At 46.2% G+C, this 27,040-nt stretch overlaps 1 protein-coding gene across 4 annotated transcripts in view; it reads left to right on the top strand.

The window, feature by feature from the left end:
- The window catches only part of pold1 (polymerase (DNA directed), delta 1, catalytic subunit), a 139,456-nt gene extending 113,703 nt beyond the window's left edge, over positions 1 to 25,753 (top strand). For all 4 annotated transcript variants that reach the window (XM_038783515.1, XM_038783513.1, XM_038783514.1 and 1 more), the window contains exons 24-27: positions 641 to 754; positions 8,203 to 8,255; positions 17,030 to 17,127; positions 25,621 to 25,753. In XM_038783515.1, coding sequence (XP_038639443.1) covers positions 641 to 754; positions 8,203 to 8,255; positions 17,030 to 17,127; positions 25,621 to 25,717 — 362 coding nt within the window. In that variant the 3' untranslated portion in view covers positions 25,718 to 25,753. The remainder of the gene's footprint in view (positions 1 to 640; positions 755 to 8,202; positions 8,256 to 17,029; positions 17,128 to 25,620) is intronic.
- The last annotated feature ends 1,287 nt before the right edge of the window (positions 25,754 to 27,040 follow it).

Here is a 27,040-nt window from a genome sequence, read left to right as displayed (position 1 = left end):
CCCCTTTCTGAAAGGAGGATAAGCAATTTTATTTTTTAAGGCACCGAGTGATGCTGGGTTTGGCTTATGGTACATATTGTATCTGACTCCACCATGCTGCCCCTATTAGTAAGTTTTTTAACTTGGGGCTTAATATATCCTCACCTGGTCACTTCCATCTGAAATTATGGATCAAACGTGGAAATGCTTGGGCAGCACGGCGGCGCAGCGGTTAGCGCTGCTGCCTCACGGCGCCAAGTACCTGAGTTCAATCCTGGCCCCTAGGTCACTGTCCATGTGGAGTTTGCACATTCTCCCCGTATCTACGTGAGTGTCTCACCCACAATCTGAAGCTGTGCAGGATAGTGGATTGGCCACTCTAAATTACCCCTTAACTGGAAAGTTTTAAAAAAATCTTTTTTTTTCAACGTGCAAATGTTTTCTTTCTCCCTCTAGAGCACTTAGATGAATGGTAGCACACCCTGCTAACCTAGCTTTTGACCACAGGGCAGGGTTGTGCATTTATCCACCAAACAGTTTTAAGAAAAAAGCATTCATAAATAAGGATTTCACTTGAAAGGAACTGGCTAGATGTCCTGCTTGCTGCATTTGTGTATGTGTGTTGTGCCTGAGCTATGATTATGTTTTTTATTTGTTCTAGAGGGAGAACACACAAGGTGCAAGACTGTGCTGACGTCAAAGGTGGGTGGACTCATGGCCTTTGCAAAGAAAAGAAACACATGCATAGGGTGCAAAGCTGTGCTGAATGATGACGGTAAGGGAACGTCGGGATTGATAGCTGCTTTATACGTACGAACGTGTGTGTTAGTGAGTTGAGTGTCTCTCGAACTTGTTAAATCTAGCCCAGATGTTTGGCCAAGGTCCTCTTTGCTCTGGGGGGGATCTCGGTTAACGTGATGTGAAGTTTGCTTCCTCTATTGGCTGTATGAATATAATAATCTTTATTGTCACAAGCAGGCTTACATTAACACTGCAATGAAGTTACTGTGAAAATCCCCTAGTCGCCACACTCCGGCGCCTATTCGGATACACGGAGAATTCAGAATGTCCAATTCACCTAACAAGCACGTCTTTCGGGATTGCGGGAGGAAACCGGAGCACCCGGAGGAAACCCATGCAGACACGGGAGAACGTGCAGACTCCGCACTTGCCAGGAATCAAACCCGGGACCCTGGTGCTGTGCAGCAACAATGCTAACCACTATGCTACCATGCCGTATATATCCATCTTTTTGGAAGGTTTGGTGATGCGTTGATATAATATGAGCTTCCTTGTCTTTTGGAAGAGACCCCTTCTGAACACGCATGGTAGGGAGAGGGTCCAAATCATTCGGCATCCATCGACTAATCTTGTGCCTTGGTTGGATCTCCATGAACCAAGCTTGAACCAAACTTGCCACCTTTTTAAAAAGCAATTGCAGATGCTATGCAATAATTTAGAATTTGAGTCAAAGGGAAAGAGAGATATCCAGCTTTTTTTTCATTGGCGTGGGTATCCAGTGGGTACAGTGGTAAAAGTTAACGTTTTGCAGCATAAGTGGGAGGTTTCATCAGTCAGACTTCCATGGGTTTACAGTTGGGTTGTATTTTATGATCTGATTTGGAGGGGGTGTGATACTGAGGACCTTGAGTACCACTGCACCCGCTAAACAACCATCCTCTCAGCAGCTCACTAGGGGCTGCCTCATTATCTTCTTCAAATGCTGAGCCAGTTTGGGTTTTTGTAACCTTTCCTTTAAAGCCAGTCCTTTGACATGAAGGATCAGCACAGTGGCTCCTTCTGCTCAGCTTCCAAGATTTTGGTATTTTCCTGTGCCCATGGAACGAGCACAGAGTTGAAATTGGAGCCTCACCAGACATAGAAATATAGGAGCAGGAGGAGGCCATTCGGCCCTTTTTAGCTTGCTCCACCTTTCAATATGATCATCTATCTCGACACCACACTCCTGTGCTCTCCCCGTACCTCTTGATGCCTTCTGGTCCAGAAATGTATCTGTTTCCTTCTCAAATATATACAGTGACTCAGCCTCCAGAGTCTCCTGTAGTAGAGAATTCCACAGGTTCACCACCCTCTGAGTGAGGAGGTTTCTCCTCACCTCAGTCCTAAAGGGTCTACCCAGTATCCTGAGACTGTGATCCCCTTGTTCTGGGCTCCCCAGCCAAAGGAAAGCGCGCCCCTGCATCCAGTCTGTCAAGATTTTGTGTTTGTGTGATCCTCTCTCATTCAGTCTTGTAAATTCCAGTGAATACAGGCCCAGTCGACCAATCTCTCCTTGTACAGCAATCCTGCCATCCCAGGAATCAGGCACTATATTGCTTCGGCATGCTGGCTTCATTGCTGACTGGTGCTCTGTCATCTCTGTGTGACTGACGTTGAGCTTCGCAGATCTCTCTCCAGACCCTCCCTGACTTGCTTTGGCATGATTTATAAAGTAACACAACTTAAATGCTATGTCCCTGAGCTTCCATCTCTCTCTGGGCCAAAATTTTTTTAAAAACCTTATCGGATGCCCAACATGCAGCAGCTAATACCCACCCAAATTTAATTTCAAGGTAGCGTTCTGTAATTAATATATTTGAGAATTGACAGTGGTTAGCATTGCTGCCTCACGGTGCTGAGAACTCGGGTTTGATCCCGGCCCTGGGCCATTGTCCTTGTGGAGTTTGCACATTTTCCCCGTGTTTGCATGGGTGTCGCCCCCACAACCCAAAGATGTGCAGGTTAGGTGCATTGGCCACGCTAAATCGCCCCTTAATTGGAAAAAACGAATTGTGTGCTCTAAATTTAAAAATATGTATATATTTGAGAATTGGAAACATTTTGTTTCACTTCGAGAAATCCGACACCCCACCAGATGTTGTCGCTATGGGAGTAATTGAAATTAATGGTGAATGTAGTGAATGATTTGCAACATGAGAGGTGGAATACACAAAACACAGCAACGGAAGCAAAAAATAGATCCATGAGTCTTCCTGACTCTGTCTCTTTCTGCAACTAGTTATAGATTATTATGATAATCGCTTATTGTCACGGTGTGGAGATGCCGGCGTTGGACTGGGGTGAGCACAGTAAGAAGTCTTACATCACCAGGTTAAAGTCCAACAGGTTTGTTTCAAACACGAGCTTTCGGAGCACTGCTCCTTCCTCAGGTGAATGGAGAGGTATGTTCCAGAAACATTTATATAGACAAAGTCAGAGATGCCACACCATGCTTGGAATGCGAGCATTTGCGGGTAATCAAGTCATTACAGATCCAGAGATAGGGGGTAATCCCAGGTTAAAGAGGTGTGAATTGTCTCAAACCAGGACAGTTGGTAGGATTTTGCAAATCCAGGCCAGATGGTGGGGTTTGGTTTTGCAAAATCCTACCAACTGTCCTGGTTTGAGACAATTCACACCTCTTTAACCTGGTATTACCCCCTATCTCTGGATCTGTAATGATTTGATTACCCGCAAATGCTCGCATTCCAAGCATTGTCTGGCATCTCTGACTTTGTCTATATAAATGTTTCTGGAACATACCTCTCCATTCACCTGAGGAAGGAGCAGTGCTCCGAAAGCTCGTGTTTGAAACAAACCTGATGGACTTTAACCTGGTGTTGTAAGACTTCTTACTGTGCTTATTGTCACAAGTAGGCTTTAATGAAGTTACTGTGAAAAGTCCCTAGTCGCCACATTCCGGCGCCTGTTCGGGGAGGCTGGTACGGGAATTGAACCCGCGCTGCGGGCCTTGTTCTGCAAGATTAGCTGCCAGGTGAATATTTGGAAGCAAATGGCCTGACTCTACCTCATGTAGAGTGCGTGCTATATTATGGCAGGGCAAACTTGGCATAATCTGGTCATTGGTGATCTTCCTTGATTGGATATATCCCTGCATCTGGTGTCCTGGTGCATGTCAAACAGCTGATCTGTGATGTACAGCTGCTGCTGGACAGCATTCAGGCATTTGTGATGCAGTCTCGAGATGACGGTTGTCCCTTTCAACTACACTGATTTATTGGTTCAAGGGATGTGGCTGAACCTGCATTTATTGCCTGTCCCTAATTGCCCCTGAACGGAGTAGTTTATCAGGCCATATCAGAGGACATTAAGAGTCATCTACTTGCTGTGGGCCTGGAGTCACATGTAGGCCAGACCAGGTAAGGGGTTCAGCATATTTCTAAGGGACATTAGTGAACCAGATGGGTTTTGTGCAACAACGGTTTCGTGGTCATCACAAGACTTTTTTTTTTAAAGTGCACATTTCACAATCTGTCCTGGTGGGATTTAAACCCAAGTGTCGGAGCATTCCCCTGGGTCTCTGGATAACGAGTCCAGTGACAATACCACTACACTACCCTCTTCCTCCCTTGGTGTACTAATTGCAAAGTGATTGTGTGTGTGTGCGCGCTAGATGCGGGCTGGATTGGGCTGGAGTGTGCAGTTCACCTGCCTCTAAAATGGTCACAGTCTGCTGAGCTGTTGCCTCCTGTGTACCGTCACATATGAAGAATGGCCACTCCGGGTGAGTTATGGGAGACTGGACACTGCCCATTGAACTGATCTGTGGCCAAGAGTTGGCGGCGTCAGAAATGAAGGGGGATAAATTAGTAACATTTTTAGTGAAATCTCTGAAAACATACTCTTGCAATTACCTCTTTCCACGCCAAACGCCCACCCCCCCCAGCCAAACATGCCTCCCCTGCTGAAGCCCTCAATCCTCCTGAGCAGTCGGTCTGGAGTTTCCCTTATTCGAGAATAGACTGCTTGCAGCCCAAAGCCTCCTTCAGTCTCCCTCTCATTTCCCGTGGTCAGAGTAGAGACCTAACCAGTTCCTCATTCTCGTAGTTACTTTTCCAGTATCACTCAGCCCCTTCCTGACACCACATCATGGGATTGCAAATGGAGGGGGGGCCTTTCTTTTTTTTAAAAGCTAGACATGGCACTTACGCTCTCCGTGGGATGCTGCGGACTGTGCTGTGCTTACTGGCGTTATAGTAAGTGCGGTTTGATTTGAACCGTATTTGTTGTAGCCTGCCGTCGCCCGAACTGCGCAACATCTACACAAATTTTTTTTTAAATTCTCTGCTCTTCTTTCTTTTCTCCTTTCTTTTTTGATTATCCTATTCTGATTTTTTTTTCTTTTTTTTATTTGTGTCCCTACCTCATGATCCAAGGTACCTTCCCAACTCTTCCAAGGTGAGTTTGCCCAGTTGCCATGACTCCAAGCTGGGTAGAATTTGTATTCGTGCATCCATATGTCACTGCCCATTGGAGTGTTGCAGCATGGTGCAGATCCCTTAATCTATTCCCAGCTGGGTGGGGTAGAAGCTTGAGGCAGTTTCCTCCGTCTGGAGAGTCTCAATCTAGGAATCATGGTCCCTGGATAAGCAGCTCGTCGTGTCGAGCTGGGTGAGGAGAAATTCATTTACCCAGGCCTGAATCTTTCAAATTTGCTTGGCTCGACTGAGGGCTGTGGGTGCTTAAGTCATTGCACATGTTCAAGACTTGAGAGACTTGGATGTTTGGACCTGAAGGGAGTTGAGGGATATGGGGGTAGGATGGGAAATGTGGAGGTGAAGTAGATCTTGAATGCAGAGCAAACTCGAGGGGTCATTTAGTCAGTTCTGCAATTCTCGCAATTTTTTTCCACCCCAATCTTCTCTTGCTGGAGGGGCAGCCCCATAGATTCTGGAATTTTGCCCAAGTAACATCTTAGTTTATCTAACCCTGATTAGCATAACAACAAAGATTAAACCCTCCCTCATCTCATGTCCGTGCTTCTGCCCCGAATAGCGATTAAGCTTGAAATCATTGAACGTACAGTGCAGAAGGAGGCCATTTGGCCCATCATGTCTGCACTGGCCCTAGGAAAGAACATCCTACTTAAGCCCACACCTCCACCCTATCCCCGTAACCCAATAACCCCACCTAAGCCTTTGGGACACCAAGGGCAATTTAGCATGGTCAGTTCGCCTAACCTGCGCATCTTTGGACTGTGGGAGGAAACCGGAGCACACCCACGCAGACACAGGAAGAACCTGCAGACTCCGCACAGACAGTCACCCGAGGCTGGAATCGAACCTGGGAACCTAGAGCTGTGAAGCTACTGTGCTAACCATTATGCTACCTTGCTGCCCATATACAAGCTGATAAAGAACAACTTTTTTAATTAAATGATGTTGCACCGAATTTGCTGCATTGTCACATGCACAACAGTGCAGCAAAATTGGACTATTTAATCCATTAGCTTCAGTTGTGAACATAATTATCCTTCTCCAAAACAACAGGAAGTCTGCGTTGTACCAATTTTAAAAAATGGTTCTGGTGGTTTTAATGAAGGAACTTTGTGCTTCAGCTATGTGGAAGTTGCCAGGTTAGCCCATTCGGAGAGCAGCTCTCATTTTTCTAGAGCTTTGGCCCGAGAAGTCACGGCCAGTAGCGACAGAGCAATGAAAATCAGGCATGTCCTTAGCCTGATTCATTTTGTTACCTTTCATTTCAAGGGAGCGAAGGGGCGTCAGTGGAGCTATTGCTGAGCAAGGAACCGTATGATTAGAAGGAGAAATAAAGACTAGAAGGGGAAATAAAGACACACACACACACACACACACACACACACACACACACGCAGGTCAGAGAAAGTGAAATCTGCGGTGATGAGCCAGCTGATTCCCCAAGGTTTTTCCACCATCTACAAGTCAGGAGTTGATGGAATACTCTCCACTTCGCTGAATGATTGACTGCAGCTCCAACAACCAATAAATTTGACACCATCGAGGACAAAGGTTGATGGACGCCCCATTCGCCACTTTGCGTGTGCACTCACACCAGCGTCAGCATGCTGTGGCTGCACCGTAAACAGATTGCACTGCAGCAACTCTGAAAGACCTCCTTCAACATGACTTTTCAAACCCTTGACCTCTGCCGCCGTGTAGCAGTCGCCTGGGCACACCGCCACCTGCAAATTCCCCTCCAAGCCGTACAACATGCTGACGTGGAAAGATATAATAATCTGTATTGTCACAAGTAAGCTTACATCAAAACTGCAATGAAGTTACTGTGAAAATCCCCTGGTTGCCACATTCCGGCACCTGTTCGGGTACGCGGAGGGAGAATTCAGAATGTCCAAATTACCTAACAGCACGCCTTTCGTGACTTGTGGGAGGAAACCGGAGCACCCGGAGGAAACCCACGCAGACACGGAGGGAATGTGCAGACGCCGCACAGACAGTGACCCAAGCCGGGAATCTAACCTGGGACCCTTGCGCTGTGAAGCCATAGTGCTAACCACTATGCTACTGTGCTGTTTTCGTTGGAGCAGAGAAAACCGAGGGGGCGACCCGATCGAGGTGTGCATGAATAATTCATTGCTGGATCAAAATCCTAGAACAGCTTACCTAAATGTACTGTGGGCATACCTACACTAACAGCACTACAAAAAAGGCCACTTTCAAAGGCAGTTTGATTTGGGCAATCAACTCTGGCTTTGCCTGATCCCACATTCCATTAATGATGATAGGGTTGGAACAAAAACATGAATCAGCACTCAAAAGAGGCAACATATTAATATTTGGGTGACTATTGCCATCTAGATAACCTAGCTTTTCTCTCTTTGTTGCTGGTGCAGTGTGTATTTCATTTTAAGATATTTAAAGAATCATAGATATTGCGCTATAGAATTCCTCCTACACAATAAAAGCAATATACTGCTATTTGCTGTAAATCTGAAATTAAGAGAGTAAGCGCTGTTAAAGCTCAGCAGATCAGGCAGCATTCGTGGAGACAGAAAGCGTTAACATTTCTGGTCAACGATCCTTTGTCAGAATTTTAAAGTATATTTAATTCCCTACAAAGTGTAACTGCACTGAGGACCCGGGTTCGATTCCGGACCCAGGTCACTGTCCATGTGGGGTTTGCACATTCTCCCCGCGTCTTCGTGGGTCTCACCCCCACAAACCCAAAAAGATGTGCAGGGTGGATGGATTGGTTACACTAAATTGCCCCTTAATTGGTCATTGAGTACATGAACAGGCTGAAAGGGTTGAATGGCGTACTCCTGTTCCTACTTGCAACTATTGTTTATGGTAAGCACCCTTTGCCCTAATCGCAGTGTGTGTACACTTTTCAAACCTTTGTTTCATCCCTCTTTATAATTGTACACTATTTGTCTGGAAGGAGCTTTCAATTTTAAGCTGATCGTAGCCTCTGATTTTCCCTCAGGTGCCGTTTGCAGTTACTGCACGTCTCGCCAGTCGGAGCTGTATCAGAAGGAGGTATGGTTTCAATAATTTATACAGTTTATGTTGGGGTCGGAAGGCATATGCTTTGTAGAATCTCTGATTTTGTCTTCAAACATGGGCACATACTTCAGGAAGAATCTCAAGCCCTTGGAGAAGATGCAGAAAATATTGCTGAAATGATGCCAGGCATGAGGAACTTCAGTTGCCTGGAGAAGCTAGGGTCGATCCTGACTAACAAAAAGGTTACAGGAAGATTTGACAGAAGTGATCAAAGTTATGAATGATTGTATAAATACATTTGATTAATATGTCGCAATTGTTTCCAGTGACAGAAGGGTCAGTGACCAGAGGGTCAGCAGCTATTCACCTTGAGAGGGTGGTGGTAGTGAGCTTCCTTGAACCGCTGCTGTCCACACCTTGTAAGAGCACCCACAGCATTGTTGTTGGGAAGGGAGTTCCAGGATTTTGCATCGGTGACCGTGAAGGAACAGCAATATAATCCCAGGTCAGGATGTTGTGTGACTTGGGAGTGAACGTGCTGGTGGCAGTGTCCCCAATGTATCTGCTGCACCCTCCTTCCAGCTGGTAGAGGTCAGGATTGGGAAGGAGCCTTAGTGAGTTGCTGCCAGTGCATCATGCAGATATGGCACACGCGGCTGCTACTGTGCGACGGGAGAGGCAGTGAATGTTGCAGGTGGCACAGTGGTTAGCACTGCTGCCTCATGGCGCCGAGAACCCGAGTTCGATCCCGACCACGGGTCACTGTACATGTGGAGTTTTCAAATTCTCCCGTGTCTGCGGAGGTCTCACCCCACAACCCAAAGATGTGCAGAGTAGGTGGATTGGCTACGCTAAATTTCCCCTTAATTGGGAATAAAAATGAATTGGGTACTTTAAATTTTTTTTTTTTAAAAGAGCGCGGTAGATGAGGTGCCAATCAAATGGACTGCTTTGTCCTGGATGGTGTCAAGCTTGTTGAGTGTTGTTGGAGCTGCACTCGTCCAGGAAAGTGGAGAGTATTCCTCACATTCCTGACTTGTGCTTTGTAGGTGGTGGACAGGCTTTGGGTTGTTGGGGGTGAGTTACTCTCTGCAGAATTCTCAGCCTCTGACCTGCTCTTGTAGCCGCAATATTTATATGACTGATTCGGTTCAGTTCATGGTCAATGCTAATACCCAGGATGTTGAAAATGGTAGTGGTGATGGCGATGGTAGTGCCGTTGAATGTCATGGGGATATGGCCATTGCCTGGCACGTGGGTGACACAAATGTTACTTTCCACTTATCCAATCCACCCAAGCGTGAATATTGTCCAGGGCTTGCTGCACTTGGGCACACACTGCTTCTGATCTAAGTCACAAATGATGCTGAACATTGTGCAATAATCAGTGAACCTCACCACTTCTGACCTTTATGATGGAAGAAAAGGTCACGGATGAAGCACCTGAAGATGGTTGGGCCCTGGGATACTACCCTGAGGGATACCTGCAGCGATGTCTCGGGACTGAGATGACTGACCTACAACAAACACAACCTTTGTTCTAGTTATGACTCCCACCAGTGGAGAGTTTTTCCAGATTCTCTTGACTTCAGTTTTGTGAGGGCTCCTTGATGCGCATTGCTGCCTTAATGTCGAGGACCGTCACTCTCACCTGGCCTCCTGAGGTGAGTTCTTTTGTTCATGTATGGACCATGCTGAGCATTGCAGCCTACGACGCTGAGGACACGGGTTTGAATCCCGGCTCTGGGTCACTGTCCGTGAGGAGTTTGCACATTCTCCCCGTGTCTGCGTGGGTTTCACCCCCACAACCCAAAAAACGATGTGTAGGGTAGGTGGATTAGCCACGCTAAATTGCCCCTTAATTGGAAAAAATAATTGGGTATACTTAAAAAAAAAAAAAAAAAAAAAAAAAATTTTTTTTAAAGAAAAAGAAAAAATGTATGGACCACGGCTATAATGAAGTCAGGAGCTGAGTGGCCCTCGTGGAAGGTTATTGCTGAGTAATTGCTGCTTGATAGCATTGCCGCAAGCACTTTCCTTCAGTTGGATGATCGAGAGTAGTCTGATGAGCCAGTGATGGGTTGGGTTGGACAGTGCTGCTTTTTGTGTATAGGGCATAGCTGGGCAATTTTCCACCTTGCTGGGTGAATGTCAGTGTTGCAGCTGTACTGGAACAGTTTGGCTAGGCGTGCAGCTAGTTTTGGAACACAAGTCTTCAGTACTATTGCCGGTATGCTGGCAGGGCCCATAGCCTTTGCAGTATCCAGTGCCTTCAGCTGTTTCACTTTCCTGCAACCGATCCACAACCCTGTAGCTTACAGCACTTAAGGTGCAGATCCAGTTACCTTTTTAAAAGAGTTCAGGGTCTCGGCCTGCACCACCAACTCGGGCAGCGAATTCAAGACTCCCACTACCCTCTGCGTAAAAAAGTTCTTCCTCGTGTCCCCTCCACACCTTCTGCCACTTATCTTAAATCTATGTCCCCGGTTCTAAAATTCTCCACCAAGGAAAATAATTTTATCCTGTCCACTCTATCTCTTTCCCACATCATTTGGTACCTCGATTAAGACACCCTTTGTTCCAAGGAAAATAACCCCAACCTATCCAATCTCTCCTCGTAGCCTCTAGTCCTGACAGCATTCTTGTAAACCTCCTTTGCACTCTATCCAGCACAATAACGTCCTTCCTGTAATGTGGCAACCAGAACCATCCACAATACTCTAGTTGTGGCCTCACCAGTGTTTTATATAATTCTAACATATCTTTTATACTTTTATATGATATACCTCTGCCAATGAAGGAGAGCATTCCAGGTGGTAAATTCCACCTGCCACTTTATCACCCACTCCACCAATCCATCTATATCACTTTGAAGATTATAGTTATCCTCTACACTGTCCACCTGTAGGCCAATCTGCAACCTTGTCTATTTGAACTGCTGCCTTTAGGGACCTGTGTACCTGTACACCAAGATCTCTCACTTCCTCTACCCCTCTTAGTATATTTCCATTTATTGTGTAGGCCAATCTGCAAATTTCCCCATCATGCTCCCCTCGTTCACGTCCAAATTGTTAATATATAACACAACAATAAGGGTCCCAACACCGTGCCCTGTGGAACACCACTTGAAACAACTTTCCAATTGCAAGGGCAGCTATCGACCATTACCCTTTGTTTTCTGTTACTAAGCCAATTTCTTATCCAGTTTGCCACATTGCCCTGTGTCCCATAGGCTTTTACTTTCTTGACCAATCTGCCTTGCTAAAATCCATGTATACCACATCCACTGTACTACCTTCATCAACCCTTCTTGTCACTTCCTCAAAGAATTCGATCAGATTTGTGAGGCAAGACCTTCCTTTAACAAATCCATGCTGACTATCTCTGACTAGTCCATGCCTTTCTCTATGACAGTTAATCCTATCTCCCAGGATTGATTCTATTAATTTGCCCACCACTGACGTAAGACTAACTGGCCTATAATTGTTCGGTATTTCCTTCAACCCCTTTTTAAACAATGGTACTGCATTTGCATTTTTCCAATCCTCCGGCACCTCCCCGTATCTAGTGAGGATTGGAAAATCATCCTCTGAGAATCTGCTATCCCCTCCCTGACCTCCTTCAGTAGCCTCGGAAACAATCTATCTGGCCCAAGGCGGCTTATCAACTTTCAAGGATTTCAATCCTTCGAGTACTTCCTCTCTCTTTATGATTATCCCATCCAGTATCTCTCCGTGTTCCTCCTGGACTACTATATCTGCATCATTCATTTCCTTTGTGAATACGGAACAAAATATTAATTTAAAACCCTTCCCACTGCTGTCTGCATCTACACACAAGTTCATCTCTGATAGGTCCCACTTTTTCCTTAACTAACCTTTTACCATTAATATATTGGTAAAGCAACTTTGGGTTTTCTTTAACTTAATCGTTTTTCATGCCCTCTCTTTGATTTTCTTCATCCCTGCACTTTCTATACTTGTCTAGGCTATCAGCGGTGCTTAGTTCTTCATGTCTATATTACGCTTTCTTTTTCTGTTTAATCGTCCCCCATTTTCCTCTAGATAACCAGGGAGGGTCTAGATTTGGCAGTACCACTCTTATTTTTGGAGGGGACATGTCTACTTTGTACATTTAGGATCTCACCTTTTAGTGCTTCCCACTGGTTTTCCACTGATTTATCCTCTAACAGTGCGGACCAGCCCACCTCAGCCAAGACCTTTCTTATTTCGACAAAATTTGCCTTCCCCCTAGTTCAGAATGTTTACTTCTGCTTTATCTCTGCCCTTTTCCACATTAATACTGAATCTAACTGAATTGTGATCACTGTCTCCGATATGGTCGCCAACTATCGCTCCACCCACTTGCCCTTCTTTGTTCCCCAAGCCTAGGTCTAGAATTGCATCTCCTCTCGTTGAGTTTGTCACTAATTTGTTGAAAGGATTTTCCTGGGCACACGGCATGAATTTTTCTCCCTCAGTTCCCTTTATATTGTTTGATTCCCAGTTGACATTGGGACTGTTGATTCGGGCTCTGGGTCACTGTCCGTGCAGAATTTGCACATTCTCCCCTTGTCTGCGTGGGTTTTGCCCCCACAACACAAAGATGTGCAGGATAGGTGGATTGACCACACTAAATCGCCCCTTAATTGGAAAAAATGAATTGGTTAATCTAAATTTATATTTAAAAAAAAAAAAGATATTGGGATAGTTAAAGTCTCCTATTATTGCCCTCTTGTTCTTACAGGCAGAAATTTGCCTTCATATTTATTCTTCTATCTCCCTTTCACTATGTGAGGGTCTGTAGTATACTCCCACTAGTGTAACTGCCCTTTTTTTATTTCTTAAGTTCAACCAATAAAGTCTTGTTTGTTGACCTGTTGATTATATCGTCCCTTCTCACAACTGGAATTGATTCCTTGACCAATAGTGCTACTCCCCCTCCCTTTTTATCTCCCCCTCTGTCCTCCCTGAAACCCTGTATCAAGGGATATTGAGCTGCCAATTTTGCCACTCCTTTAGCCAGGTTTCTGTTATAGCAATGGCATCTTGCTGCCATGTGTCTACCTGAGTCCTTACCTTATCTGCCTTGTTTGTAATACTCCCTGCATTGAAGTATAAATGATGTGGAGATGCTGGCGTTGGACTGGGGTGGGCACAGTAAGAAGTTCAACCATTTCACCTGATGAAGGAGCTGCGCTCCAAAAGCTAGTGATTCGAAACAAACCTGTTGGACTTTAACCTGGTGTTGTAAGACTTCTTGTTGAAGTACAAACAGTTTTCCTTTTTACTTGCTGAACACTTTTAAAGCTTTACTTCTCCTGTCATTCCAAGTCTATCACTACTTAGAACATAGAACAGTACAGCACAGAACAGGCCCTTCGGCCCTCAATGTTGTGCCGAGCCATGATCACCCTACTCAAACCCACGTATCCACCCTATACCCGTAACCCAACAACCCCCCCTTAACCTTACTTTTTAGGACACTACGGGCAATTTAGCATGGCCAATCCACCTAACCCGCACATCTTTGGACTGTGGGAGGAAATCGGAGCACCCGGAGGAAACCCACGCACACAGGGGGAGGACGTGCAGACTCCACACAGACAGTGACCCAGCCGGGAATCGAACCTGGGACCCTGGAGCTGTGAAGCATTTATGCTAACCACCATGCTACCCTGCTGCCCCTAGTACTTCTTGTACATCACTAGCTAATGCTCTGATTTTCCTGATCTGAGTTTGACCTATCTGATCCTACTCCTGGGATCCCATCCCCTGCCACACTAGTTTAAATATTCCCCAACAGACTTGAGATGGATCATCCACTCGGCACTTATGGTCAAAGGTGGCTTTAAAAGCTTCAGCCTTACCTTTGGCACTGATTTACTGGGTTCCCCAATCATTTGAGGATGGGGATTATTGTGAAGCCTCCTCCTCCAATAAGTTGTTCACATTCACAGTTGAATGTGGCAGGACTGAATGCAGAGCTCACATCTGATCTCTTGGTTGTGGAATCGCTTAGCTCCAGCTATCGCATGCTGCTTCTGCAATCTGGCATGCAAGTCGTCCTGTCTTGTAGCTTCACCAGGCTGACACCTCATTTTTTTTGGTATTCTTGGTGCTACTCCTGGCATGACCTCCTGCACTCTTCATTGAACCAGGGTTGACCTTCCAGCTTGGTGGCAATGAAGGATATGCTGGGGCCATGAGGTTATTGGCTGTAGTTGCATACAGTTCTGCTCTGCACCTTCTGGATGCCCACTTTTGAGTTGCTAGATCTGTTTTAAAACTATCTCGTTTACACGGTGCCACACAACATACTGGAGGCTAGCCTCAATGTGAAGACAGGACTTCAAAGCTGCCTTCCAGTGATATATTGAAAGCAGCAGAGCAAGCGGTAAGTTAATGATATGGAACATAGACAAAATATTTAATGAAGAGTGTTTTCAATACTGCAGTCCATGTGAGGGGCTCAAATGACATTGTAGACTAGAAAAAGAAACCTTGAATGCGTTAACTATCACGTGTCCTATCTTTAATTCACCTTGGACCTCCTAACGGTTAGTACCAACTTAAATAAATTTGCATTGAGATTGCACACATTCTCCACTCCAGAGGCACTAATTCTATCAGGGTCCGTATTAAAAACTGCATGTAAGCAAACGCATCACACGTGGAACCTTAGATAATGGATTGACTGTCTTGCTCTTGGAGAAGAGTGTGCTGGGGAAGTGGATGGTAGGCACGTCAGCATTTCTTAAAAAATTAATTAATCAGATGTGGGCACCTGTGGCTAGGCCAGCATTCATTGCCCATCCCCAGTTGCCCTTGAGTAAGGTGGTGGAGAGCTGCCTTCTTGAGCCACTGCAGTCCATGTGTTGTAGGTACACCGACAGTGCCTTTTGAAAGATAAGACTCTAATACAGGGTCTTTCCTTGCGGTCCTTTTCATGTTTGATTTGGCAAGCAAATTACCCCTTTTTTTTTAATATGCAAGCTGGCGATCGAGGCAGGCGAGAGACTTATAGAGCCACCTCATGCCCACGACCAGCAATCACATCGTGACAGTCGACAAGATTACATGGAATTGCAAATATTGATGGAGCCATTTTTAATGGTTGACTGAAAAGTGTGATGAATTTGCAGGGCGGCACGGTGGGGCAATGGTTAGCACTGCTGCCTGTGGCGCTGAGGACCCGGGTTCGATTCCGGCCCCAGGTCACTGTCAGTGCGGAGTTTGCACGTTCTCCCCGTGTCTGCGTGAGTCTCACCCCCACAACCCAACGATGTGCAGGGTAGGTGCATTGGCCACACTAAATTGCCCCTTAATTGGGAAAAAAAACAATAATTGGTGATGAAATTATGACAAATTTGTGGTCAGGAACTGTGTGCCCGACGCATAGTTTTTAATAATAATGTGCTAATTATCTACAGGCACAGAGGATTCAAGGCCAGGTGAAGTTGGGTTAGAAAGGGAGATGGTGGCATGGTAATGTTACCGGACCAGTAATCCAGGGGCCAGCGCTAATACCCTTCAGATCACATGTTTAAATCCCACCATGGCAGCTGATCGAATTAAAATTTGATTTATTAATAAAACTCTGGAGTTGAAAAGCCGTCTCGGTGATGGCGGCGTGAAAGTTTTTCCTCAGTTGTCATTTAAAAAAAACAAAACAAATCCACCTGGTTCAATGATGCCCTTGAAGGAAGGAAGTCTGCCGTCCTTACCAAGTCTGGCTGATGTGTGACTCCAGACTCCCAGCAGCGTGGCCGACTCTTGGCTGCCCTCTGAAATGGCCAAACGAGCCTCTCAGTTCAAGGGTAATTAGAGATGAGCAAGTGGCGCTCACATCCCGTTGGGGGGAGGCAGGACATAATTGAACACGGGTGCATGAATACAATTCAATCCCCAGATTAATGTCATGTATTGTGACCTTGGTTATGTATTTCCATAAGTTCCCATGTTCACTTTTATAATGGAAACTGTTCACTAATTGTGTTGGTCGATAATTATGACATCCCGCTGCATTGAGAAAGTTGACCTGAAGTGATTTTTAACATACACAGATAAGCTAATATCTGGTTTTCACTCTTAATAAGATTTGGCTCTTACGATATTAGACTCCTTCTCTGAGGAAGGATGTTCTTGCTATAGAGGGTGTGCAGAGAAAGTTTACCAGACTGATTCCTGGGATGGCGGGGCTAACATTGGGGCAGAGATTGAGTGGGCTCGGAGTATATTCGCTGGAGCTCAGAAGAATAATGGCGTGGCAGGGTAGTTCTCAAACAATTCTCACAGGACTAGACAAAGTAGATACAGGAAGGATGTTCCCGATGGCGTCGGGTGTCCAGAACCAGCGGTCACAGTTGGAGGATGTGGGGTAAACCTTTTAGGACTGAGGTGGGGAGATGTTTCTTCACCCAGAGAGTGGTGAATCTGTGGAATTCGCTACCACAGGAAGCAGTTGAGGCCAAAACATTGTACATTTTCAAGAAACAGTTAGATATAGCTCTTGGGCAGCACGATAGCACAAGTGGATAGCACTGTGGCTTCACAGCGCCAGGGTCCCAGGTTCGAGCGGGAACAGGTTACTGAGTTTGATGATCATATTGAATGGCGAAGCAGGCTGGAAGGGCCGGATAGCCTCTTCCTATTTTCTATGTTGTGTTTCTTTATGCTTAACAAGAGTAAAGCTGGTATTTATACAGCCCTCTGTATACTTTCACGAGCATGTGTTTCAATATTTTATTGCTGTTATCTTTTTTTTTTGAAGTTCCTTCTAACTCTGCATGTTTTTCTCACGTTTAGATATCTCAACTGAAGCTGCTGGAAGAGAGGTTTTCCCGTCTGTGGACACAGTGCCAGCGGTGTCAGGGTAGCCTGCACGAGGATGTGCTTTGTACCAGGTAAACAATGGCCTTTTCCGCTCCCACCAATGGTGCCCTCATTGTGAATCCGCTGCATAGTTGACCCCAGATCTGACTCTTGAATATGTACTCACTGGGAGCTGAAAATTGTAGAACCTTGAACAGGCCTAGCCCACCGATCCCCAGATCAGTACAGGCCTTTAATCCCCAAGCTCGGCCTCACCTCGTCAGTATGTTATGTTTTCCCTCTTGTGATGGTTTACCGTGCCTTTTATTTCTTATGCCGGCACTCCACACCGCTCCAGGGCCAATGTTTAGAAAATACTTGTATGTAATGTGCATTTTTATTCTTTTGATTCAACGTGTGACAGTGCTGAATGGATTATTTATTTTTTAAAGCTCTTCCGTTTCCACTGTTTACCCCAACTCTCCTCCCACTCCCCTGAAGGCTTGCTGTGGCATGGGTCCCAGGGTGCCAGTTGCACCCCCCTCCACGTATAAGGCTAGTGTTGATTGTTGGCAGGATGTTGTGGAACGTGACCAGACGGTCTGAAAATGTCTTTGGCTGATGCCCATCAGCCAGGAGAATTTGGTCCATTTTGAAATCTCAACTCTTCATTCAAGGTTCTGTGTCGTGGGACTGTGTGGTTGTGCCTTTACTGCACAGAAGGATGTGTTCAATCGTAACCGTTCCATGTTGTGTTGAACCAGCTGGATGTCACCCTTGTCTGCTGCACTGTTCTAGTAAAATCCTTTGACCCTAAGTCTCGCAGAAAGTGTCAACGCACAATCCCTACGGTGCAGAAGGAGGCCCATCAAGTCTGCACCAACCACTCTGAAAGACACCCCCCCACCTAACATTATTATAAGATTATTATTTTAATAATCTTTATTAGTGTCACAAGTAGGCTTAAATTAACACTGCAATGACGTTATTGTGAAAATCTCCCCATTGCCACACGCCTGCGCCTGTTCGGGTACACAGGGAAAATTCAGAATGCCCAAATCACCGAACAAGCACGTCTTTCGGGACTTGTGGGAGGAAACCAGAGCACTGGGAGGAAACGTTCTATGTTCTAAACTCCAGTCCTTGAGCCGTAGATTCATCGTTCTGATTTGATAAAAAAGAAGTCCAAAGACGTGCAGGTTAGGTGGATTCGCCGCGCTAAATTGTCTTGAGTGTCCAAAACGGTTAGGAGGGGTTACGGGGATTGGGTGGAAGTGAGGGTTTAAGTGGGTCGGTGCAGACTCGATGGGCCGAACGGCCTCCTTCTGCAATGTATATTCTATGTTCTAAACCCACGCAGACACGCGGAGGAGGTGCAACTCCACACCGACAGTGACCCACGGCTGGGTTTTGGGCCTGGGTCTCTGGCGCTGTGAGGCAGCAGTGCTGACCACTGTGCCATCATGTGCACACGTTAATGAGCAAAACAGTGGTTAGCCTTCAGCTGGGGTTACTATGTGCAAAACTAAACTCTGTTGGAAGGATTTGACAGGTTGGTATGCGGGAAGACTGAGATTCATGTCAGACTTTCAGAAATCTAAATTATGGGGAAGTGTTGAGGAATTCAAGGTATTTGTCATAAAGAAGTCATCTCATAGCAATGTTCACCATTTTGAATGCAGTTGAAATAACGTTGAAAAACATAAATAGAAGCAATCTGTAGGCAAATAGAGGCCGTTGAAATTTAAGAATAAGAGCTAAGGGAGAGGGTAGATCTGTCGAGGGGGAGTGAGATCAGATATGTGCGCGTTAGGGACTTTGCGCGAAAGGTCTTGAAAGGGTTCCCTAGGTTGCCGGGATACACCCTGCTGGTGCGACTGCTGCTTCCGAATGTGGAAGGGAGGAAAGAGTTGGGGGTTCATACAAGTGGTTGGGGGAGCAGGGAGGTGAGCGGGTGGTGAACATCAAGGAGAAATGGGAAGTGGAGTTGGGAAGCGGAGATCAATTGCGGAGTACGGAGTGAGGCACTGCGAAGGGTAAACGAGACCTCCTCCTGTGCGAGGATGAGCCTGATACAGTTTAAGGTGGTGCACAGGATGCATATGACTCGGGCGAGAATGAATGGATTCTTTCAGGGGGTAGCAGATGAGTGTGAGAGGTGTGGGCGGGGGCCAACGAATCACGTGCACATGTTTTGGGGTCGCGAAAAATTGGTAAGATTCTGGGTGGGAGTGTTCGCGGTCTTAGCCAGGGTAGTGGAGGAGGAGGTGGACCCGGGCCCTTTGGTGGCGATATTTGGGGTTTCAGAGAAGCCGGATCTCATGGAGAGGAGGAAGGCCGATGTCGTGGCCTTTGCCTCTCTGATTGCACGGCGGCAAATTTTGCTGGAGTGGCTGTCGGCTTCACAGCGCCAGGGTCACAGGTTCGATTCCCAACTTGGGTCACCGTCTGTGCGGAGTCTGCACGTTCTCCCCGTGTCTGCGTGGGTTTCCTCCGGGTGCTCGGGTTTCCTCCCACAAGTCCCGAAAGACGTACTTGTTAGGTGAATTGGACATTCTGAATTCTCCCTCAGTGTACCCGAACAGGCGCCGGAATATGGTGACGAGGGGCTTTTCACAGTAATGTCATTGCAGTGTTAATTTAATGGAAGCCTACTTGTGGCAATAAAGATTATTATTATTATTTTTGTGCTGATGATCTAGTCCAGAGATGCGCGCACACTATACTCAGGACTGACAACACCCAGCACACAACATGCAATCATTTCATTACCAAATTCAGTGGAGAGTCGCCTTGAGGCCATTTATGTTAGCCACATGTGATGATTTTTGGGTTGTGGGTGTGCTGTAGTGATGTTCGAAACAAAACCAAATGTCCTTAATTTTCTCAATTTCTATTTTTTCCCTTCTGCCTGGTTTGATGTGCTGAAATTAGATACCTAGAAAGAAGAAAAAAATGAGTTTTTAATCCAGGCTTTTATAAACCGACTTTAATGTGCCTCAAGGGTCGATCGATATCAAACCTGATCAGACCAATTACTCTGCTCTTGTCTAATAATTTCCTACGTCCTTGCATATCCACTGCTCGCCCTGGCATGTGACCTTCTCGCCCCCCCCCGCCCCTTCCTCCCCCCACCAACTTCTAAGCCTGCCAGATCTTTGCACGTTCTAACCAAGATGAGTTAGCATAACTTGCAGTCGTTATCTCCGATCTGAGGGCTGTTGGGTGCGTGAGAAAGGATTCATTGCTGTCAAAGGAGCTCTGGCTCGCGATTGACATTTATGACTCCTTCATTGCCAATGAGCATGATTTACGAATCCAGGCGAGTTGCTATGACGGTTGTAAATCAAACTGCTCTTTAATGTCCTGTAATCAAGTAATATCCACTGGAAGGGTGAGATTTGTGGGCTATGTCTTTTTTTTTAAAAACTAGCTCGGATGAAGACCGGAGCCTAGTATATGGTGCTTGGGGAAGATAATGACGAACGGGTAATGTGAATCAATGTTGTGTTTGCTGTGGAAGGATGTAAAACATAATCCTAACAGTGCGGCAATGCGTAGGGATCACCTGGGGAGATGGAGTCATGACAGACAGAACATTTTTATTTGACTCTGCGTTACTCTGAGCTGGCTGGTGTGAATGGAGTGCTACAATTTACTTAATCTAAAGTGATGGAGGGGGAATCTATTTGGGTTCACTAAAAGAAATTGGGTGTATTTATTCCACAGAATCCCTACGGTGCAGACGGAGGCTATTCGGCCCATCGAATCTGCGCCGACCCTCTGAAAGAGCATTCAACCCAAGCCCTATCCCCCATAGCCCTGGAACCCCACCTAACCTTTGGACACTAAGGGGAAATTTAGCATGGCCAATCCACCTAACCTGCACATCTTTGGACTGTGGGAGGAAGCCGGAGCACCCGGAGGAAACCGACCAAGACACTGGGTACATGTACAAACTCCACACAGACAGCCACCCGAGGTCGGAATCAAACCTGGCTCTCTGGCGCTGCGAGGCAGTAATCGAGGGAAATGCCCCAGTGTGGTACTGAGGAACTGGTGCCCTATTGCACCACTATTTTGATAAGATGCTAAACTGATGTCCCATCTATCCTATTAGGAGGACTTAGAAGATCCTATTGCACTACCAAAGAACATCAGGGCAGTTCTCCCTACTATGGAGTAGCACAGTTGCTTCACAGCGCCAGGGTCCCCAGGTTTGATTCCCACTTGGGTCACTGTCTGTGCGGAGTCTGCACGTTCTCGCCGTGTCTGCGTGGGTTTCCTCCGGGTGCTCCGGTTTCCTCCCACAGTCCAAAAATGTGCAGGTTAGGTGGATTTGCGATGATAAATTGTCCTTAGTGACCAAAGAAAAGGTTCGGTGGGGTGACTGGGTTACAGGGATTGGTTGGAGGTGTGAGCTTGGATCGAGTGCTCTTTCCAAAGCCGGTGCAGACTCGATGGGCCGAATGGTCTCCTTCTGCTCTGTAAATTCTATGATTCTATCCACATCGATTCCTCTATCAACGTAACTAAAATAGATTATCTGGTAATAGAATCATAGAATTTACAGTGTAGAAGATGGCCATTCGTCCCTTTAAGTGTGCACAGGCTCTTGGAAAGAGCACCCTACTTAAACCCATGCCTCCACCCTATCCCAATAACCCAGTAGACCCCAGCTAACCTTTTTGGACACTAAGGGCAATTCATCATGGCCAATCCACCTAACCTGCACATCTTGGACTGTGGGAGAAAACTCACGGAGCATCCGGAGGAAACCCACGCAGACACTGGGAGAACGTGCAGACTCGCACAGGCAGTAACCCAAGCCAGGAATCGAACCTGGGGCCCTGGAGCTGTGAAGCAATTGTGCTACCGTGCTGCCCTAATAGCAAGCAATGCTGTTTCTGGGAGTGAATTGTGCACAAATTAATCTGAGTAAATTAGCTGTAATGTTTCTGACATTACAACCACAGCTATTAGAAGTGCGTTTGAAGTGTAAAGCGCTTTGGGATACTTGGAATGATGAAAGGCAGCACGGTGGCACAGTGGTTGGCACTGCTGCGTCACGGCGCCAGGCGGCCTCGGTTCAATTCCAACCTTGGGTGACTGGAGTTCACACGTTCTCCCAGTGTCGGCGTAATTTTCCTCCGGGTGCTCCGGCTTCCTCCCGCGGTGCAAAGATTTGCAGGTTAGGCGGATTGGCCATGGTCAATTGGCGGGATTACGGGGGCGGAGGGGAGTGGGCCTCGGTAGAGTGCTTATTTGGAGCACGGCACTGTAGTGATTCTACGATACTCAAGTGAGCCATGGCTAAGACCTAAATCCAAGAGTGTGAGGCGGCACGGTGGCGCAGTGGTTAGCACTGCCGCCTCACGGTGCCAAGAACCCGGTTTCGATCCTGGCCCCGGGTCACTGTCCATGTGGAGTTTGCACATTCTCCTCGTGTCTGCGTGTATATCACTTCCACAACCCAAAGATGTGTAGGGTAGGTGGATTGGCTACGCTGAATTGCCCCTTAAGTGGGGTAAAAAGAGATTTGGGTACTCTAAATTAACATAAATAAATAAATAAATTCAAGAGTGTGGAATATTGGTCTAGTGTTCCCTGTGTGGGATTTCAGCACGTTAACACTATTTTGAAGTCATACTGAAATGACTTTCGGGGTAATATGCAAATATTCACCGTTCCCAACACTTCTACCTCACAACATGGACTGCACTTCAGAATTATCTCATTGGGTGTAAAACGATTTGAGATCCCCGGAGGTTGCGAAAAGAGTAAATGTGAGTCTTCCTTGTATGAGGCAAGAGTTTCAAATTGAATTTTCTCACATTTAAAGGAGCTCTTTAAACAATTACACTTGGTGGTGAAGAAATGATTTCCAACGGATGATAGGGTTTCAACGATGTCGGAAAATAATAAGCTGCACCGTCCCACACGTGTCTTATTTAGGGGGGGGGGGGGGAGAGTTTGGAGTTTGATGTGTTGGAGCCAGGCTTCACTCACCACAAAGCTGGAACCAGTCAGGTACACCGACCACTTCCATTGTTGAAACCTTCGGCGGTGACGGTGCCTGAAGGAGGAAGTAAAATCATTCTGACCTGGTTCAGATTTTCTGTACAATTTTCTTGCTCTCTCGCCACCCCGCCTCTCAACTTTCCCATCTCTGGTACTGGTTAATGCCTATTTGCTTTTTGCGAGTATGAAACTTCTTCCTTCCCTTTCCACCATCCCGTTATTTCTTGCCCCGTGCGCCAGCTGAGGCCAAGCAGGCAGACTTGCTCCGTGCGTGTTGCAGTTTTGGTTAGCGACGGTGACCTGCGCGTTGGCTTTTCAACTGGCTTCCTCTTGTCATGGGATCGTTCAAATTTACAGCGCAGAAGCAGGACACTTCTCCCATCGTATCTCTGCTGGCTTTTAAAACAAAAAACTGTCCAGCCTAATTTCACTTTCTACCTCTTGGTCTGCAGCATTGCAGGTTAAGGGCTTCCAGTGCATATCCAATATGATGCAGGATTTCTGTCTCTACCCTTTCAAGCAGTGAGTTCCGGACTTCCAACACCCTCTGGGCAAAATAATTTGTCCTCAACTCCCCTCAACTAATTTGTTTAAATCTATGTTCCTCAGTTCTTGACCTCTTAGCTAAAGAGGATAGGTCCTTCCTAACTGGATAGAGGATTAGAGGAAAGTTGAGGATTTTTGTCCAAAGCGTGGTGAGTGTTAATAATAATCTTTATTAGTGTCACAAGTCGGCTTACATTAACACTGCAATGAAGTTACTGTGAAAAGCCCCTAGCTGTCACATTCCGGTGCCTGTTGTACACAGAGGGAGAATTCAGAATGTCCAATCCACCTAACCAGCACGTCTTTCGGGACTTGTGGGAGGAAACCAGAGCACCCGGAGGAAACCCACGCAGACACAGGGAGAACGTGCAGACTCAGCACAAACAGTGACCCAAGCTGGGAATCGAACCCGAGTCCCTGGTGCTGTGAAGCAACAGTGCTAACCACTGTGCTACCCTGCCGCCCGCTTGAAACTCTGCTCTAGCTAGACCCATTGTTATTTTATACACCACTATTAAATCTCCCCTCAACCTCCTCTGCTGCAAAGAAAACAATCCCAGCATATCAAATCTTTCCTCATAGTTCGAATTCTCGAGTCCTGGGAACATCCCCATCCAGATCTTGTCTAGTGCGGCCACATTTGTCCTGTAATGCAGTGACTAGAACTGTAGACTGTCCTCCAGCTGTGGAGTATAACCTCATTGATCTTGTGTCCCAGCTAATGGAAAAATGTATCCAGTATGTCTCTTTTTTTTTAAATTTAGAGTACCCAATTCATTTTTTCCAATTAAGGGGCAGTTTAGCATGGCCAATCCACCTAGCCTGCACATCTTTGGGTTGTGGGAGCAAAACCCACGCAGGCACGGGGAGAACGTGCAAACTCCACACGGACAGTGACCCAGAGCCGGGATTGAACCTGGGACCTCAGCGCCGTGAGGCAGCAAGGCTAACCCACTGCGCCACCGTGCTGCCCCAATATGTCTTTTTAACCATTTACCCGACTTTTAAGGCATCTGCGGACATTCACTCCCAAGATCCCTTGTTCCTCAACACTAAGTATCCTACCATTTATTGTGTGTTCCCATGTCTTGTCTTTCTCAAATGCGCTACATTACACTTCTCTGGACTGATTTCCTTCTGCCACTCTCATTCATGTTCCCCCTCGGTCTCCTCTGCTCCAAGTTAAACAACCCCAGTCTTTCCAATCTCTCTTCATAACTAAACTCTCCAGCCCAGGTGACATCCTAATAATCCTTCTTATCATGTGGATTCCAGAACAGCACGCAATACTCTTAACTGTGGCCTAACCAACATTTTATACAGTTCCAGCATAACCTCCCTGCTCTTAAACTGTATGCATCGGCTAATAAAGGTAAGTATACCATACACCTTCTTAACCACTATATCCACGATATCCACCTGCTTTGCACCTACTCCACTCGTAGGTGAAAGTAGGACAAGACGGCATAGCCTCAAGATTAGGGGGAGCAGATTTAGGACTGAATCAAGGAGGAACTTCTTCACTCAGAGGGTGGTTAAAGTATGGAATTCCCTACCGAAAGGAGTAGTAGACGCTACTTCATTGAATATATTTAAAGATAGGGTAGATGTTTTTTTGAAAAATAAAGGAATGGCGGGAATGCGGGTAAGTGGTTCTGAGACCACGAATAGATCAGTCATGATCTTATAGAATGGGGGAGCAGGCTCGAAGGGCCGGACGGTCTACTTCTGCTCCTAGTTCTTATGTTCTTAAGGGACCGATGTACATGCACGTAGAGTGATGGGAATGTGAAACTTGCTATCACAAGGAGTGTTTGAGGCGAATAGCATAGATGGGATTTAACGGGAGTTATGTAAGTAAACAAAGGAGAAAGAAATGGAAGCATACATTTAATAAGGTTGGATGAAGCAGGAGTGAGAAGAGGCTGGTGTGGGGTATAAATGCTGGTAGGAACCCAATGGGTCAAATGGCCTGTTTGTGCTGTAAACTCTATGTGATGTCTTTTCCCTCTTTACAGTCGAGATTGCCCAATTTTCTACATGCGGAAAAAAGTTCAGAAGGACCTCGATGACCAGGAGAAAGTGATGACACGGTTCGGACCCCCGACCTGGTGATGGAGCGGAGCAAGGAGCTGGGAGATATTTGGGGGGGGTGGGGTGGGGGGGGGGGGGGGGGGGGGTTCTTAAATAAGCGAGTTACATTTCTTCACAGGTTTCAGAAATGTAATTGTTTCTGTCCACCCTGCTGCTCCTGCCATTTGGGGAGAAGCTTATCAAATGCAAAATGCTAAGCTGCAGTTTTGCGCTCTCTCTCTCCCGGCTGTGAACATCTTTCACAGCCTCACTACTTAAACTCAGCATTTGATGTAGCTCGGGAGCCCTCAAAAGCCTGCGTGAGTTTTTTAAATTACTGAATACTTTGGAGATGGTGAAGAATGGGCAAGTTAATGTTCGAATAGAGAATGTTGAAGTGTGTTCATCACAAATTGTGAGCCATTCGTTGGCTGTTTTATGAAATATGCTATTGCAGATGAGACACTAGTTTGTACACTAGAGGATGACCTTTGGGTTACCAATGTGCTGTTACAGAAAGCTGAGGTTTTTTTTTTTTTATACCTACGTCATCCGTTGAATTACTGACCAGTGAGTTGATTGAAGCGCACGTGATGTGAATGAGTGAGTGAAATGAAGTATTAATGAGGTGATGCACCCTGCGTAACTCTGAGAAACCTTTCTTGGATCTGCCAGGCCAATTCGACTAAATTACCCAGTCTTGTTCAACAGCTGCAGGGATGGTTGAAGCTACTTTGATAAACTGGAGGATTTTCTCCCATTCCAACTGTTTATTACATTTGCAACTGTTTAGTACATTGCTGGCCATCCCCTTTGTGTTTGTGGGGCAGGCAGAGTTGGAGGCAACTTATAGGGCACGAGCGTCAGGAGGCACCAGTGGTTGCCAAATGAGTGCTCGGGATTGTTTTACGGTGGCGGAGACTAGGAGTGGAGTGAGAAATGTAGTAGAAATTGCAGTTGAAATTGGGAACTGCGTTGGGCCATTGGGTTCTGTTCTCTAACCAATAAAAGTAACCAATGTCCAACCTCAGCATGTGCCTGTGCACCACTTATTGAATGGGTATGGAGCAGGTGAATATCATCAGGTCTTCCGTTTTAAATGTTCCCCAGATGGCGTGCTTTTCGCTCATGGTTATATCTTTTAAACTTTGATGTCCCATCAGATTCTGGAGAATCTTTTGCACCAACAGGCAGCAAAACCTGGGATATAATTTGGCCAATGGAATTTCTACAGCTCTAACTCTTCATTTCTTAATGGTTAAGAATTTTGGGCAGCTCTGTAGCTGCAGACAACTTTCCACTGGCGGGAAAGTGCTACGGCTGCGTTCAATTTGACTTTAAAAGGAGCTTCACAGTGGACCACTA

The sequence above is a fragment of the Scyliorhinus canicula genome, chromosome 23 (assembly GCF_902713615.1).
Source record: "Scyliorhinus canicula chromosome 23, sScyCan1.1, whole genome shotgun sequence".
NCBI classification, from domain to species: Eukaryota; Metazoa; Chordata; class Chondrichthyes; order Carcharhiniformes; family Scyliorhinidae; genus Scyliorhinus; species Scyliorhinus canicula.
This window is presented reverse-complemented; position numbering and strand designations above follow the sequence as displayed.